The 16,302-nt window shown below is 33.7% G+C and overlaps 1 protein-coding gene across 5 annotated transcripts in view; it reads right to left on the bottom strand.

Annotated features, from left to right (window-relative positions):
* ARHGAP12 (Rho GTPase activating protein 12) overlaps positions 1 to 16,302 on the bottom strand; it is a 106,649-nt gene that overhangs the window by 38,277 nt on the left and 52,070 nt on the right. For 4 of the 5 annotated variants that reach the window (XM_037510481.2, XM_037510483.2, XM_037510484.2 and 1 more), the window contains exons 4-6: positions 9,939 to 10,199; positions 4,412 to 4,552; positions 3,201 to 3,281 (exon numbers count right to left, since the gene is read on the bottom strand). In XM_037510481.2, the coding sequence (XP_037366378.1) occupies positions 3,201 to 3,281; positions 4,412 to 4,552; positions 9,939 to 10,199 (483 nt within the window). The remainder of the gene's footprint in view (positions 1 to 3,200; positions 3,282 to 4,411; positions 4,553 to 9,938; positions 10,200 to 16,302) is intronic. The other variant, XM_037510485.2, reaches the window with a different exon arrangement.

Here is a 16,302-nt window from a genome sequence, read left to right as displayed (position 1 = left end):
TGAGACATTCTGATACTTTATCCTAACTGGTAAATGGCAGCAGAAAATGAGATAATATCATGTAACTTATGATTCAGCATTAGTCACAACCAATACCCATTTCCAATCCCACAGAATTATCCCTTAAGGTTCTGTCCCAAGCGCTGCTCTTTTTTTTTTTCACCTACAGCATATCAGAGATATGTAGGTTTCCTAAGAGTAAACCACTAAGTCCCCAATGGAGACTTGACTCCTTTGTCTCCTAAACACAGCTAGAAATAAAGAAATGGAACTACATGAAACTAAAAAGCTTCTGCACAGACAATGAAAATATCAATAAAATGAAAACACATCCTACCAAATGGAAGAATATATTTGCACATCATTTATCAATAACGAATTCAGACAACTCAACAAAGAAACAAATTACCCAGTCAAAAATTAGAAGAGTTAAACAGGCACTTCTCCAAAGATTACATGTAGATGGATGATAGCAATATGATAAAATGTTCAAATTCACTATCCTCAGGGATAGTGAAAATTTTTAATGAAAATTAAAACTATGAGATATGACCTCACTCCTATTAGTCATATTAAAAACAAAAACCAAAAACAACAGATGGTGGAGAGGGTACAGAGAAAAGGAACCTTGTACAATTCTGGTGGGAATGTAGACTATTTCAGTCACTATGGAATAGAATATAGTGGTTTTTCTAAATACTAATAATATATATAACGTATGTCCACCAACCCTATTCCTTAGTATTTATCCAAAGAATGTAAAAAAACTATTCAAAGAGACATATGCACTCCTCTGTTCATTTCAGCACTATTTATAACAGCCATATAATGGAAGTAACCCAAGAGCCCACTGAGATGAGTGAATAAAGAAGATGTGGTATAGTTATGCAATGAAATAGGAATGAAAAAAGGAAAAAAAAAAGATGAAATCGCTTCATTTGTAATAACATGAATGGAACTGGAGGGAATTATGCTAAGTGAAATACATCAAAGAGAAAGAAAAATACCAATGATTTCATGCATGTGTGAAATATACTGAAACAAAACAAAGGAACATACTAAACTAAAACAAACCCAAGAAATAGGACTGCAGAATTGAGGGCACTAGAGGGGAAGTAATGAGTTGGAGAATGAGGAGAAGGAGTTAGGACTGTAAGAGCTCTGGTGATAGGTGTGGTGGGGTAACATACATCTAAAGAGGTGTGAATTTTCCCCTAAATCATATACAGTGTTATAAACAAAATCTGAATATTTTTTTAAAAGGATCAAAAATGCTTCTCTGAGTATCTGAGAAAACTTTTTTCTTTAAACAAGAAAATTCTGGGCCTGTTGTTGATAACCAAATAAATCAAAAGAACTAGTATTTCTTTTATCTCTCACCACTACCCATCTACTTGCCAAGTTTCCACTATAGCAACCTTGTTATTCCTTGAGATCAGAACAATTTTTCTTCCATTTTATTTATTTACATGTGTGTTACATCATTTTTCTTTTTTGTACAATGTTTGCTTTCTTTTCTCAGGTGTGGTCCCCATAGAACTTCCACCACCAGTTCACCCATGCACCATCACCATAGTCCCTTGTGTTCTTCCCTCCCTCATTTTGATCCCTCTCCCTCCTCCTCCCCTGCAGAATGTCTCTGATTTATAGTTGTCTGTTTATTTGTTTCATTTTGCTGTTTTTTATTGTTATTTTTTCCCTAGTGTCTTATTTGGTTCCCCTATATTCCTCCTATAAGTGAAACCATCCAATATTTTTCTTTTTCCTCTGACTTAATTCAATGAGCAAATCCCTTCTAGCTCCATCCATGTTGCTGCGAATGGCATTAGTTCATCTTTTTTGATTGCTGAATAGTATTTCATTGTGTGGGATCACAACATTTTAGAAGCTGGCAAGAGCTTTTCTGCTACTGGTTCAAGACAGATTCAAAAGGGTACTTCTTAGAAATCAACTATAGGCTGTATATCTTTTGTACTAATATTAAGTATTATGATTTTATAAAATAATTAAATGTCAGATAACATTCACAAAGAAACAACTAATAGCACTAATTCACTATCTTAAACTTTAGTAAATTTAGCAACCTCTAGTAACTTTTTTCTATATCCATCTATCTTTATATTAGTAATATCTTTCTTCAAACTATTTTGGGAAAAAGATAAATTTCTTCAAAAACTAAAGTCTGAGCCTCCCTGGTAGTGCAAGGGGCTAAGTACTGCATGATGAAGCAATCTTCAGCCTCTGCAGCACGAGTTCGATTCCTGGCAGGCCAGGAAGCAACCCACATGGCACGGCAGACCTCTCCTGTCTCACCAGCTGCTCCCCTCAGCAGTGTATTTTACTCAGTCTCCCTGTTCTGTTCCTCACTCTGTCTCTGGTGAATCCTCTCACCCCCCACATCTCTGGCCTGTACCCCAGCTCTTGTATGCATAAATAAATCTTTAAAAAAAAATAATAAAGCCACTGGGGAGTCTACAAGATACAAATCACAGTCTGAATTACAAAACATTTATTTATATAAAAGAATAAACTGGAATACTGAGCTGATTTTCTTTCTCCTCATAAAAAATTAATAGGCCAATTTCATGTAGGAAGCTTAACATACTCAAGAAAACTATATATTAGATGATAGTAATTGGCATTAATGGGGATTCTTATTTCGAGGGGTAATGGAAACCTGGTTTTAAGTTAAACCAAAAAAAATTTAAACAGATTTTATCAGTATTAAACAGTACAATGCTTATCTTCAAAGAGCTTAGCTGGGGGCCTCCCTGGTGGCGCAAGGGGTTAAGCACCTCACTATGAAGCAATCCAAAGCCTCTGCAGCATGAGTTCCATCCCCAGCAACCCAGGGAGCAACCCACATGGCGCAGCAGACCTCTCCTGTCTTGCCTGCTGCTCCCCTCAGCAGTGTATTTCAGCCAGTCTGCCTGTTCTGTTCCCCACTCTGTCTCTGGTGAATCTTCTCACCCCTCACATCTCTGGCCTGTACCCTAGGTCTTGCATGCATAAATAAATAAATCTTTAAAAAAAAAAAAAAAAAAAAGCTTAGCTGGACAAAAGAGTCTCAATGAATTCTGAAAAAAAAAAAAAATCTTGCTGCTTTCTAAAGGTGAATGAAAATAAATCAACTCACACCCTTTGTGGATATTACTCTACCTACTCTTTTGAAATAGAAACTCAGTGTTAAGTTTAATTACCTTTGGCAATTCCCATTCTGACCGAGATCCATCTGCACTGTAGTAATATTGTCTACCTTGATCATCAACATGCTTGAGCCACTATAAAAAACAGAACAGATTTTTAAATTTTAAAAAGTAAGTTTAAGCTTTACAGCCATAAAGATTCTTAATGAATTCCATTTTACTTGTTCAAAAATGCTGAAAAAATTACTAAACTCATATATTTTGCATTTAAAGTGTGGTAAGAGTAAGTAAATTCAATATTAAGTCTGAATTTATTTTCTCTTTCTTCCTTCCAATGTCCAGCTAGTAATTCAAGCACCACTTAACAATACATCAAGAAATGTATAACATAAAGATACACAGATTAATATATGCAATGAACAGAGCCATGCCCACTCTGAAAACTGATAAAAAATTAAATGAACATTTTAAGTAAAACTGACAATTTAAGCCAAACTTCCCACAAACCCCTAGAAATTACCTTCTGTGGTCAGCACATATTACTGAATACAATTTAAATAAGAGTACCAACCAAACTTAAACAATAAAATTCAGGGAATATAAGAGGGAAAAGATTATGTGTTGCTAATACAAACACATGATCTTGACTGCAACATGAATAAAACTACTGTTTCCTTAAGTTCCTGTGTTAAGCAACTGAAGCAGAAGCAAGGAGCAAATACCTACCTCCATTTATCCCCAGGCACAACCAGCCAGTAACCACCTCTGATGATACCAGACATACACACATAAAATTTCAATATGCTTTCCCAAACTAGTTAATTCATCATACTGTACTAGATTCATGGTTTGTTTCATTAAAATATAAATTTGGTTGTAAAGGAAAAAGGAGTATAGAAAATGAGATGGAACAGCATAATGACATGTTGAAAAATATATTCCCACGAGACTTTTACCCAAGAAAAATATGCTTGTTGAAAAAGACTAAACCAAGGTACATTCAATAGGTCTACTATTAAAAAGGTCTGCCTTAAATGGGTTTTGACACCACAAAAAATCACCGTAATTGTAAGCAGATTAAAACCATGAATCAGTAGTTATACTGAGTTTTTGTGTTTTACTGGCATTAGAGAATTACAATAAAAAAGTAATTTCCAAAAAAGAGTATTTTCACAAGTGTTTTAAATGCCACTAAAACTTCAGTACACAGCTATTTTATGACAGAATGCTGCCAACAAAACTAAATGAGAAAAAAAAGAATGTACCTTTTCATTAGTATAGTCACTGGTATATAGGGTATGCCCACGTTCATCCAACTCTTCTGACCAACCCCTTGGAGGAGAACCACACTGACTATCTGACTGGCTGTAACAAATGCTGTGGTAGTTTTCTTCTGATGAAAGATGCTATAAATAGTCAGAAACATAAGGATTTTTCTTCCTTGAATATAAATATGCAGCAGCTGAAAATCTAAGATATCAACTTTATTTGGCTAAAATATATTTGAATATTTAATTTTCAAAACAAATTGCTTAGTCTTTTAAATGGTACATTGTAAGTGGTGAGATAATAGTGGGTTTTTTTAATCACATTAATACATCCTAGAAAAATTCACCATACCATAAAATTGAAAACAATTGTTTCCAGATGGAGAGATAAAATGCTACCTTCTATTTAATGCTGTTTTTAAACTGAAATTAGATTAATATGTGACACAGATTTGTATGTGTATACATGTCTAAGTAGAGGAGGCAGGTTCTTGAGAATTCTCACTCACATATCACAAGTACTTAGCCAAATGCCTGGCAAACAGCGGGGTTCAATAAATACATCTTGAACTATTATTTTAAAATGTGTTAGAGAGTGAGGAGTGAGAAAAAACACTGGTTTTGCAACACTATTATATTCTAACTTATTGGCAAGTTTTCCTAACTAACTCAACCAAATGATTATTAAAGGTTGTTGCAAGCTAACTCTCAAAACAAGAAAATATAATATTGAGAAAATTCAAACACAATACAGAGAAAAAAGAAATTGTGGTATGGAAGTAATTTCAGTATGATTTACTTTAAAAAAAATGATAAACTCCAGGTATAAAAGAGAAACAAATTAAAAGACTGAGAAAATGTAACAATTTCAGGTTTTTCAAACCTGAAGTAGTCACATTAACCCTACTTAATGTGACTAAGTAGCAATTTGCTTACTGCACTTAAACTTTATTAATTAAACAAATATTTATATTTGTGCAAATGACCATTCTAGGGTCACTTTAAGGTAAAATAGTTCTGCAATTAAACATTACTAATGGACTATAATTTCTCCCATTGTAATGTGGTCTGAAACGCTAAGATGTACAGGTCATCAACGTTGTAGTAGTAACATAAAGACACAGACATGTAATGTTAGTATGTTCATACAAACTGACACAGACTTTACAGAAGACTTGCAAAAAAATAAGTCAGGTTTTGTACAAGTAATGTTTTTAAAAAGTGGAAATCATTAACTCAAAAATTGAAGTTTATTTAATTGAGGCAACTTAAAATCTACGCTTATGTCGGAAGTGCAGTAAAATGTTTCAAAAACAGAATTAAAGGCAATCTAAGTAGTAAAACTGATTTAAGAAACAATCAAACTTATTGAATCTATTTTTTCATAAATGACTTTCTAGTTGACAAAATGATAACCACAGTCTCCTAATTTTTATACAGTAAGATGTTCTCTTCTGTATCAAAAGTAATTCTAATATCTCAATTAAGTTTTACTGCAATATAAAACCAGGAGTAGCTCTAAGATCTTGAAATTTACTGATTGAAAAAAGCCATTTAATTGATTTTTAAAATGAAGATTATTTTTGGCAAGGATTACCAAATACTAAATGTTCTATATTAAATAATTCCATTCATCAGGGTACCTTGCTCAGTGACTTTGGGTACATATATTTTAGCAGATGCTCTGCTATACAAATGCTCTCTTTATAGGATAATATCTGGTAAATACAAAAAAAAAAATTATCCCGACTGAAACAGTTTAAAATATTACATAAGGCTTTTGTTGTTGTCATAGTTCTTTTTAAACATCAATGAGCAAGAAGTTAAAAAATACGCAGAGGACAAAAACTAAGTAAAATCAAGATTCCAGAAAGAAAAATAGAATTGAAAAAACAGTTTTACCCTTTACAGCATTTGTCAAAACCCAAACTAGAATATTAGATTTAAAGACTACAAAGAGTATTCGGGAAAGAGCTCATCAGGTACATCAAACACAGCAAGTCTAAAAGGATACCACACAATACAGAGCTGAGGCCCCAAAAAATTTTGTTTGGAAGTAATAGATTAACCAGAAACAAATCTTGTCCCTTTATTCCAAGCTGGAGGAACCACAGAAATATTTCCCAACAACTGAGAGAAAGTGGGGGAATTTCCAATCTCATACAATGCATATTACTACAACCTAGGAGGTCTGTAAAAACTAAAACTAAAATATTAATTTTAATATTTAAATAATTCCAGTTTATTCAGGCACCTGACAGAAGCAAAATCAAATCCTATTTTAAGGATCAAACTTTTAACTACAACATTAAAGACTTCATCTATATTAATTAATTAATGTAAAACTGTAATTTTACATTGAACACAAATAATCATGGAGTGGAGGAACTAACATTGTCAAAATAGCCACCCTACCCAAAACGATACACTGGTTCAACATAATCGCTATCAAAGTTTCAATCACATTTTTTAAAGAAATGGAAAGAATATATTGCAATTCATGTGGAACCACAAAAGACCCCAAATAGTCAAAGTAATTCTGACCAAAAAAAGAGAGGGAGAATGGCAACATCATACTCCCAAATTTCAAACTACACTACAAAGATAGAATAATCAAAACAGCATGGTAGTGGGGGGGGGGAAAAAAAAAACAGCTACACAGACCAACGGAATAGAGAGCCCAGAAATAAAACCATACCAATACAGACAGTTAATCTGTAACAAAATAGCCAAGACTATCGTAGCAAGGAAAGCCTCTTCAATAAGTGATGCAGGGAAAATGTCACATTGTTTGTTCCAAATAGTTCAGGGAAAAACACTAGAGGGAAGAGGAATAGAAGGATGGAAAAGGATATTAAGAAAATGTGCCAAAATGTTAAGTGGTAGATCTAGATGGTATAAGGATGTTTACTATGTACTGTTCTACTACTTTTGTAAGTGAAAAAACTCTTTTAAGTAAAAGAATAGAGAAGTGCACCTGAGCAAAAAATAAAACATTTTTTTTTTAATTTTAGGATTGGCTTAATATCAAATAAAGACATAGAAGAAGATAAAACTAGCAAAAAGGAGCTAGGTCAGGAAATTATTAAATATGAGGCATGGAGACAGCTAACATTTGTAAGCATAGAAGAAATTACAAGACATGACACAGTGAGTAGATTAAACAATCATATAATCAATCAATAACAAAGCAGGACAGAAGCTATCTATAGTTAATGGCTAAGGATTCTCCAGAACTGATCAATGGTAGGACTCCTCAAATTCAGAAGTTCTAAAAATGCCCTGGCAGAAAAAAAGAAATACTTCACCTAATCACATTGCTGTGAAATTACAGATACAAGATTTTAAAAGCTGACAATGAGAAGAAACAAACTGCTGTTAAAGAAGGCAAACTGACAGGTAAACTTCCAGCATCAATGATGGAAACCTGAAAACACGAGAATTAAATGTTCAATCAACTAGGAAAAAACAGTTAACTTAGAACTGTATATCCAAAAAGATATTCTTTAAAAATGCAGAAAAAATTAATTTCCAAACAAACAGAAACTAAAGTTATCCAAGATAATTTGCATAGAAATGTGAGAAAAGAATTAGGGCCAGATAATTCTTAGTTGTTGGAGCTACCTTCTGAATCAGACTATTCAACAGTAACTCTGGCCTCTCCCTAACTAGACACTCTCCCAGTTGTAGCACCCAAAAATGTCTCCAGTGTCTAATATCTCAGGAGACAACACAACCCCCAATTAAGAACCATTATTCTAGGATAACCACTTAAGCTTCTGAGTTAAGATGAAAGAGTTAACACTTGTTCTCTCAAACGCCACTAAAAGTAGTGAAATATGCTTTTAAAGACCTGAATCCACAAGAACAGGGAGCGCACAAAAAGAAATAGTCACAAAACTCTGGAGATTAAATAGTAGATAAGCAAAAAAACTAAATCTGCAGATAAGTCAGAAGAATGTAAACTGATTGCAGGGAGGGTACAGTTGGAGAGGGAAAATGAAATCTGATACATTTACTGAATCTTCAAATGACTCAGGAAATGACAGTATTAGGTTCCTAGGAAACTGACAGTATTAGGTATTTCTAGAATTGGGGTTGAAGACTAAAATAAGGATTAAAATGGCTAGAATCCCCTTGTTCGTGCCTGGCTACTAGGTGTGTACCACCTAGGGATTTATTTGTTCCCTCTTTAGAAAAACAGTAAGATTCTGAGTTAGGAGGCAGGCACACTGGGACAGGAATCAAACAGAAAGGCGAGAGACTGAGGGACTAAGGTTGACTTTGAATACAGAGGGGGTTAGGGAAGCCAGCTCCCCAAGAGTCAAAAATCTGTGTATAGTTTATAAATGCCCTACTATATAGGGGTCTAACATCCAAGATTGGTTGAATTTGTGAATTCCAAATCTGCAGACAGAAAATACATTCACCTGTATATAAACTGTGGTCAAATTCATGTTGTTCAAGCGTCAATTGTATACATAAACTGCCAACTATCAAGATCTTACTTTCTAGATAGAAGATTTAAAGGAAAAATCTAGTGGTTCCTAACACTGGAGACTGCCCAGCTAGCAGCTGATCCAAGTCACTATAAAGTGAAACTCAAAATGCTCTGCAATTATAAGAAAAATTATTTCTGATTGAAAATTCTATGTTCAAACTATCAATTAAATGAGAATTGTCTCTATTATTTTTTTAGTTTCTTTAAATTCCTTTAAATTATTCTGTAAAAAAAAAAATTATTCTGTAGTTTAGCCTTTTCCCTAATTCTCCCAAATTATAAGATTTTGCTTTATTATTAAGACATAGAAAAATTTATTTTCAAATCTTTCTATAAAATAAAAATTTTCCTAACAGTTTTCTTATTACCATAACATATGAACAACTCTCACTATTCTCATTCTCAAACAATAAAACTACAAGTCACCACCAAACCAAAGCTATAAATACCCAATTGAAAAACAGAACAAGAAAAGGGGTTATTAACTACAGAAAGCTTTCAGAGTCTGCTAAATACAGGATGTGTTACCTGATATTTCCAGCACTACCTAACTTAGAGTTCTGTTTTTATTCTACAAGCCCGATGCCTTGTATAACAGCAAGATGCCCTATGAAGATGGAAGAGCCCCAATCCTTTAAAGAGCAGGAACTCCATTCTATCAACCCTACCTCAGCTTTCCCTTCATATCTAAATAGTCTCAAGGAATTTTTCCAGATCTTTAGGATGAGTATTTCTCAAAATACAGCTGGTCAATTGACTGCACTACTCTCTAAGACAGGGGTAGGACTAAGGGGAAATAGCATGAACACTTGTTAGACAAAATAATTTTAGTGTAAATTTATTAGACTTATAAGGACTATCCTTTTGTAGCAAAGTAATTATATTTATTTCACATACACACAGACACACATAGACATATGTAAACACATAATATAATATATATAAAATTCATTGCTTTTGTATTTGAACAACAAAAAGAGCAAAATTTGATAACTCATTGCTTCATTTCTGAATTACTCATACCTCTTGATCTCCTGAACTCTGGAAATCTCCTTTGCCTATGCTTGTATCCCGAGTCCGAGGTGGTTTCCAAGTTCTTTCCTGTGTTCCTCTGTTGTAATAAAAATAACGTCCTGAACTATCTTTATGAGTTTCCCATTCTCCATTAATCTGAATCGCTGGACTCCCAGGAAGTGGGGGGAGAGCAGACTGGGATATTTTCAGTTCTTGCAGATTAGCATAGACAGGAGAATCTGGCCGTCCTTGATTTGGAGGTGTTGTTGCCTGTGAAAATTTTTAAATATTCATGTTTATACCAGTATTAACATTTAAATATTAAAATGAAATGAGACAGAAGAGTAATAATATCAAATTTGTAACAATTTATAATGCATACATATATACACAGCTATTCATTTTAAAAACATACAGGTATAGATATTCTTTCTAAAAAAATACAGTAACAATTTTAATATTCATAGTTTTGCTGAAAAAAAATATAAAAAGTTTAAATACAATCCAAAGTGTGTTTAGTACTTTCCTTCACTCTGAAAGAAAATTTGACTATGGGTTCTAGTTCAAAATCTGGCACTAACAAATTATTGGATTAGATGTTGGATTAGAGATTACTCTCTAAAACAGAATTTTTTACTCTCTATAGATAAAGGAACTAGATTAAACAGCAAGATCTCCTTTGGCTCTAAAATTATATAATTTTAGTCTTTTTTAAATATAAAAAGTCTTACACATGAATAACTCAGCATTTATTAGTCTATATTCTTTTAAGTTAAAAATATAAGTGAAACATTAAAGAAAAACAATACTTAAAACTATCTATATACTTAAAACTATCTATATTCTCCTCAGTTATAATTTCTCAGTAGTCATAAATATATCTCCCTAGTTTTTTTATTCATGAATTCCCTACTAGTGGAAAATAGGTATTAGCCGTAACTCTGATCCACATATTTTACCTTAATTTACAACTTTATCTTTTACTTTCAAATGTTTCACTAGATGTCAGTCAAGAGCAGAATACTCTTAGTACCCTTTGCATGAGCACACTACAAACTATTAAATTAGAATTCTAGCTGCTGAAGGTAAAAGCACATATCTGAGAATACCTTTTTATACTGCATATTCATATTCATATTTGCATATATAGCTTTCCTTTTACGGGGTTTCTCAATTTTGGTAGTACTGACATTATGGGACAGACAATCCTTTGGGGAGTAAGGGTGCCATTCCGTGCATGGTAAAATTTTTACTGCCACCTGTCCTCTACCCCATAGATGATAATGGCATTCCCCCACTGGAACAAGTAAAAAGCCTCCAGACATTGCCAAGTGTACCCTGGAGACAGAAGTGCCCTTGACTGAGGATCACTGCTTTACTATCCAAATCTTCAAGTTATATTCAGATATTCAATTGTTTGTGTAATGCACAGAGTTTTATAAAGGGAAATGTGAATGGATACACTAAACCAGTTTTATTGAAATTAAGTACTTTAACATCTAAAAGAGTATTTGCCTATAAAATAATTACAATGACTCTAAATCACAGAATAAGTCTTAATGGAGAAAAACATAAAAACAACACAAAACATGAACATATTAATAAAATGGTTCCCTCTGGTCTTTCTATACATAAAGTACATAATAGTACTTTCTATACAAGTACTGTATTCAATGATGCAAATTAGACAGTGTTACTAAAAATGTCAGCCTTTGAATTCAGACTACCATCAAACAGAATCTATGAAGAAAACTACGAAAACAGATTTTCATGTATTTCTCTTACAGACTAATTTCATACTGTGATAAATTAGGCAAGAAGCACAATGCTTCTATGATTACATGTTAACATAATAAAAGAATTATATATAATATTTCATAGAACCTTATCTAGAAAATATTCAGCAAATACTAAAGAAGCCCTTACTTTGCTCACAATACTAGAACTTAGGGAAGAAAGTTCAAGAAACAGTAATTTTATAAAAGATGTTTTTGGATAAATTCTACTAAATCATTAAACAAGTAACTCTTGTTTAAACAGTTCAAATTTAAATAGTTTTTCCAATTTAAAAAAAAACTGCAATGATTAAAGTCTCTGCCACTAGCAAAATTCTGAAAAAGCAGATAAGAATTAAATGAAAATTATAAACCAATCTCACTTATAAACATAAATGAAAACATCCTAAATAAGAGATAACCAATCAAATTCAGCACTGCATTTAAAAAAAACTCAGGAAAAGCAGAAATGTTAGGAAATCTCAGAGTGTAAGTCTTTACATTAACAGATGAACATGACCATCTCCACACACCCCAGCAATGCATTGGATAAAATTCAACATGGATTCAGGATTCTTTAGCAAGTAAAAAATAAGTAAAGTTTCTTACTTAGCAAGACCTATAAAACATTTTCACAAAAATCAAGACTAATAGCAGGGTGTCAAATACCACTCTTTTTCCAACATTGTACTAGAGGTTCTAGGCAATGTACTGAGATATTAAAAATGAATTCAACTCTAAAACACTGAGAAGGAAAAAAAAAAACTGGTATCTGTCACTGACATAACCAATATATGAAACTCCAAATTCACGAAAATTTCTAAGGAGTTTAGTGAACTGGCCAAAAACAGACTAGATATCATCTAATCAGTTTCCCATTCATGAGCAATGACAAAATGAAAAGCATTAACAGACTAAAACAATCTCATTCACAACTGGAGAAGTGATAAATAATAAATAAGTCTTAAAAGATAGGTAACAGATCAAATGAGGAACACTAATACTTTCCTCAGGTAGAGCTAAAATTAGACTTGAACAGCTAAGTCCTTGATCCTAAGTGGAAAAACTTAACTCTGTAAACATATTAATTGTCCCAAATTAATCTATAAATGCCATAAAATTCAATGCAATGTTCAGCACAAAGAACTTGTTAGATGAATGAACAAACACAAGAACATAAGAATGCAAACACATACGCTGAGTAAAAGCAAAATTCAAGGATTTGGTACTGGTTACACATGACAGAGATTAGGAAACTAGGAAAACATCCACAACTCTACTTTGGGGAAAAGGATAGACAGTTCTGTCACCATTTACAATAAATACTATAAAAAATAAATTGAACAGGGTGTCCCTAGTGGGGCAAGGTGCTAAGCCTCAGGCTGGGAGCTAGCCCACATGGTGCAACAGACCTCTCCTGTCTTTAAAAAAAAAAAAAAAAAAAAAAAGGAAGGATGGGGTTTGGAGAGTTTCCAAGGTGTGACTATTTGAGGGAAAAAGGCACACCTGGAGAGCGCATGGAAGCTATATGCCTTTTCCATGTACTTTGTCCTAAGCATCTCTTCCATTTGTGCTTTTAGTCTCCTTTGGAATGTATCTGATTCAGTGATTCTATTAGTCACTCTAGCAAACTAACCTGACGTGGGTGTCCTGATTTATAGTCAGTTGGTCACAGAACAGACATAATCTGGGTTTTGAACAGGTAGTCTGACGAGGGGTTGTGGAGACCCCTGATCAATAGTTGACAGCTTAAAACACAGATATGCTGGGGCTTATGGCCTGTGTCTGATGGAGAGGGAAGTCTTGGGAGACAATCCTTCAACTGTGGAATTTGATGCTATCTCCAAGTACACAGTGTCAGAATTGAGTTGATTTCTTGCACACCCTGCTGCTGTCCAAGAATTGCTTGTTGGAATGGGGATGTCTACCTACAACCCCTGTTGGAAACTGGCCTACATGGACCCAACAATGAACCATGTAAAATATGGGGAGATAGGAGGCAACAAAAACAAAATTTAGAAGAAAAAAAATCACATACAGTCAAGGAGTTATGCTGACGTGGAGCAGCAGAGAAAGACCTAAAGTGAAGCAAGTTACAGAACAAGGAGAGTTTGTATGTCATGTTAAAAAGCATAGACAATATCCAATAGCATGTAGGAAAATACTGAAGATTTTCCATCAGAAAGTATGTTCTCATTTAAAACAGCTGCATAAGGGGGCCTCCCTGGTAGCACAAGAGGTTAAGACGCAACCTATGAAGCTGTGTACAACCACTGCAGCATGAGTTCGATTCCCTGGCCAGCCAGGGAGGTGATCCACATGGCGCAGCAGACCTCTCCTGTCTCGCCTGCTACTCCCCTCAGCAGTATATTTTAGTTAGTCTGCCTGTTCTGCTCCCCACTCTGTCTCTGGTAAATCCTCTCACCCCCCCATCTCTGGCCTGAACCCCAGTTCTTGTATGCCTAAATAATCTTAAAAAAAAAACAACAGCTGCATTACAGATTTTAGGGGGACAACTAGAAGCAGAGATAAGTCAGAAAGTTGGTACAATATGACAAGGATAGGAATGGAAAAGCAGGGCCAGCTTCAAGCAGGTTAAATTAATTAATAGGCAGATTATATGTTTGTCTATGTGAAGCAGAATTTTTGTGGTTTTTTTAAATCATAAATTAAATAATGTAATGGTAAGAATAGGATAAAAAAAAAGGAGCAAAGTAGAGTTTCACATAGAATGTATGAGGTTGGTATGCCTTTCAAACTCCAGACGGAAGTGCCCATAGACTGTTAGATACACAGATTGGGAATTCAGCAAAGACATCAGGGCTAAAAATACGAATGTAAAAGTTATTATATAGGTGGAACCAAAATCTTGACAGTGTATACAGATGGGAGGAGGAGGAAACCAGAACCATGGAGAATTCTAAGCAGTTAAACTTTATGAATTAAAATGAGAACATGCATATAAAATTAGCACAAGGTCTGGCATGGTGACTTCCAGTGTTTTAGTAGTAATTTTATATAAAAAATATATATCCATGTGTATGAATGTATATGCTTGTGTAGTTTTGTTTTTGTTTTCCAAGACACCAAAGTAAGAGAATTTACTAAAGGAAGCAGAAAGAAAAGTGAGAAGTAGAAGGTCTAACAGGAAATGGTATATTTAAAAGTCAAAGAGAAAGAAATTTTCCCAAAATAGGGAACTTGATGGTATCAACCTAAAGAGTTCAAAATAAGGGCTCTAAAACGCAGTTTCAGCAACTGAGAAGTCGTTAGAAGACCAATTTCCAGATGCTAATACTCCAAAATTACTTTCCTGTCATAAACAACTTAAAAAGTGAGTAAACAGGAAATAAGTATTTTCAGACATTGTACAACAATCATTACAGGACTGTGGTTCCTGAAAGAAGAAACTGAGGGATTCCTATTGCTCTCAGCTTTCCACCTGTAGTTATAGAAACGGGCATAGGGAAGGGAAACCAAAACAGGGTCTTGCAATCTCAAGAGAGCTAATAGGATAGAACAAAAGGTTTACCTTATTAAAGTAATAAAGGGACTCCCACCCAAGTACTAACAGGGTCCAGCCTTACCTAGCTGACAATATCAGGATGTTCAGGGTGGATTTCAGGAAGCTGTATATATATACACAATGGAATACTACTCAGTTATTAAAGAAGATGAAATTTTGTCATTTGTGACAACAATATGGGTGGAACTGGAAGAGATAATGCTAAGTAAAGTCAGAAGGAAAAAGACAAATTCACAAATACCAGATGGTATCATAGAAATCTGACTGCAGAACGGAGACTCCCAGAGGGGAAAGGAAAGAAGGAAGATCAAAGTGGGTAGGGTACCCAATGGAATAAAGTGAGGACTTTTGGTGCCTTGGTGGTGGGTGTGTTGTCAAAATAGACACCAGAATTTATGATCCTATACCTTTAAATCAAATACACTGTTGTTAACCAATGTTATCTCAAAACAAAAAAAAAAAAAAAAAAGCAACAATGGGAGGATCCTGATGTTACCTCAATTTAAAAAATAACGTATTTATTTTATAAAAGGTAACAAAGGGAAGAATTACAAGAAATAAAAATAGTTATGTATACATAAAACACTGCGAGAGGAAAAGGGAATCCTTCATAGTTCGTTAAAACCAAAGTATCAACAAACTTCACTGGTATTCTTCAAAACTAATCAACTAAGAAACAGAGTCAAGTGTCTGCAAGGAAGATACAACAGTAATTCTAAGTAGAGCTACATAGTTAGAAAATGTTTACTGACAATTAATGAAAGTTAAAACTTTAATATTTCACACTCTTACCACTATTTAAATTTTTTGACGGATGTTCATTGAAATGTTACTCATAAATTGTTAGAAGTAATTTCCAGGAGAAATGAATAAACAAGGAGTACTTTCAATATATGGATCAAATAAAAATTAGTTTTCTAATAATTGTAAGACTTCAGTACTACAAGCTTAAACTTAACAACCATATTCATGAAATAAATAAAAATAAATGGATTTTTCATAAATAAAAATATTTAAAAATAAACGGATTTTTCATAAAGAAAAATCTTTAAAAGGAGAACAAAGAAAACGT

The sequence above is a fragment of the Talpa occidentalis genome, unplaced genomic scaffold (genome assembly GCF_014898055.3).
Source record: "Talpa occidentalis isolate TD23 unplaced genomic scaffold, MPIMG_talOcc4v2.1 talOcc4.14, whole genome shotgun sequence".
NCBI lineage: Eukaryota > Metazoa > Chordata > Mammalia > Eulipotyphla > Talpidae > Talpa > Talpa occidentalis.
Note: the sequence above shows the minus strand (reverse complement) of the source record. Positions and strands in the feature narration are given on the sequence as shown.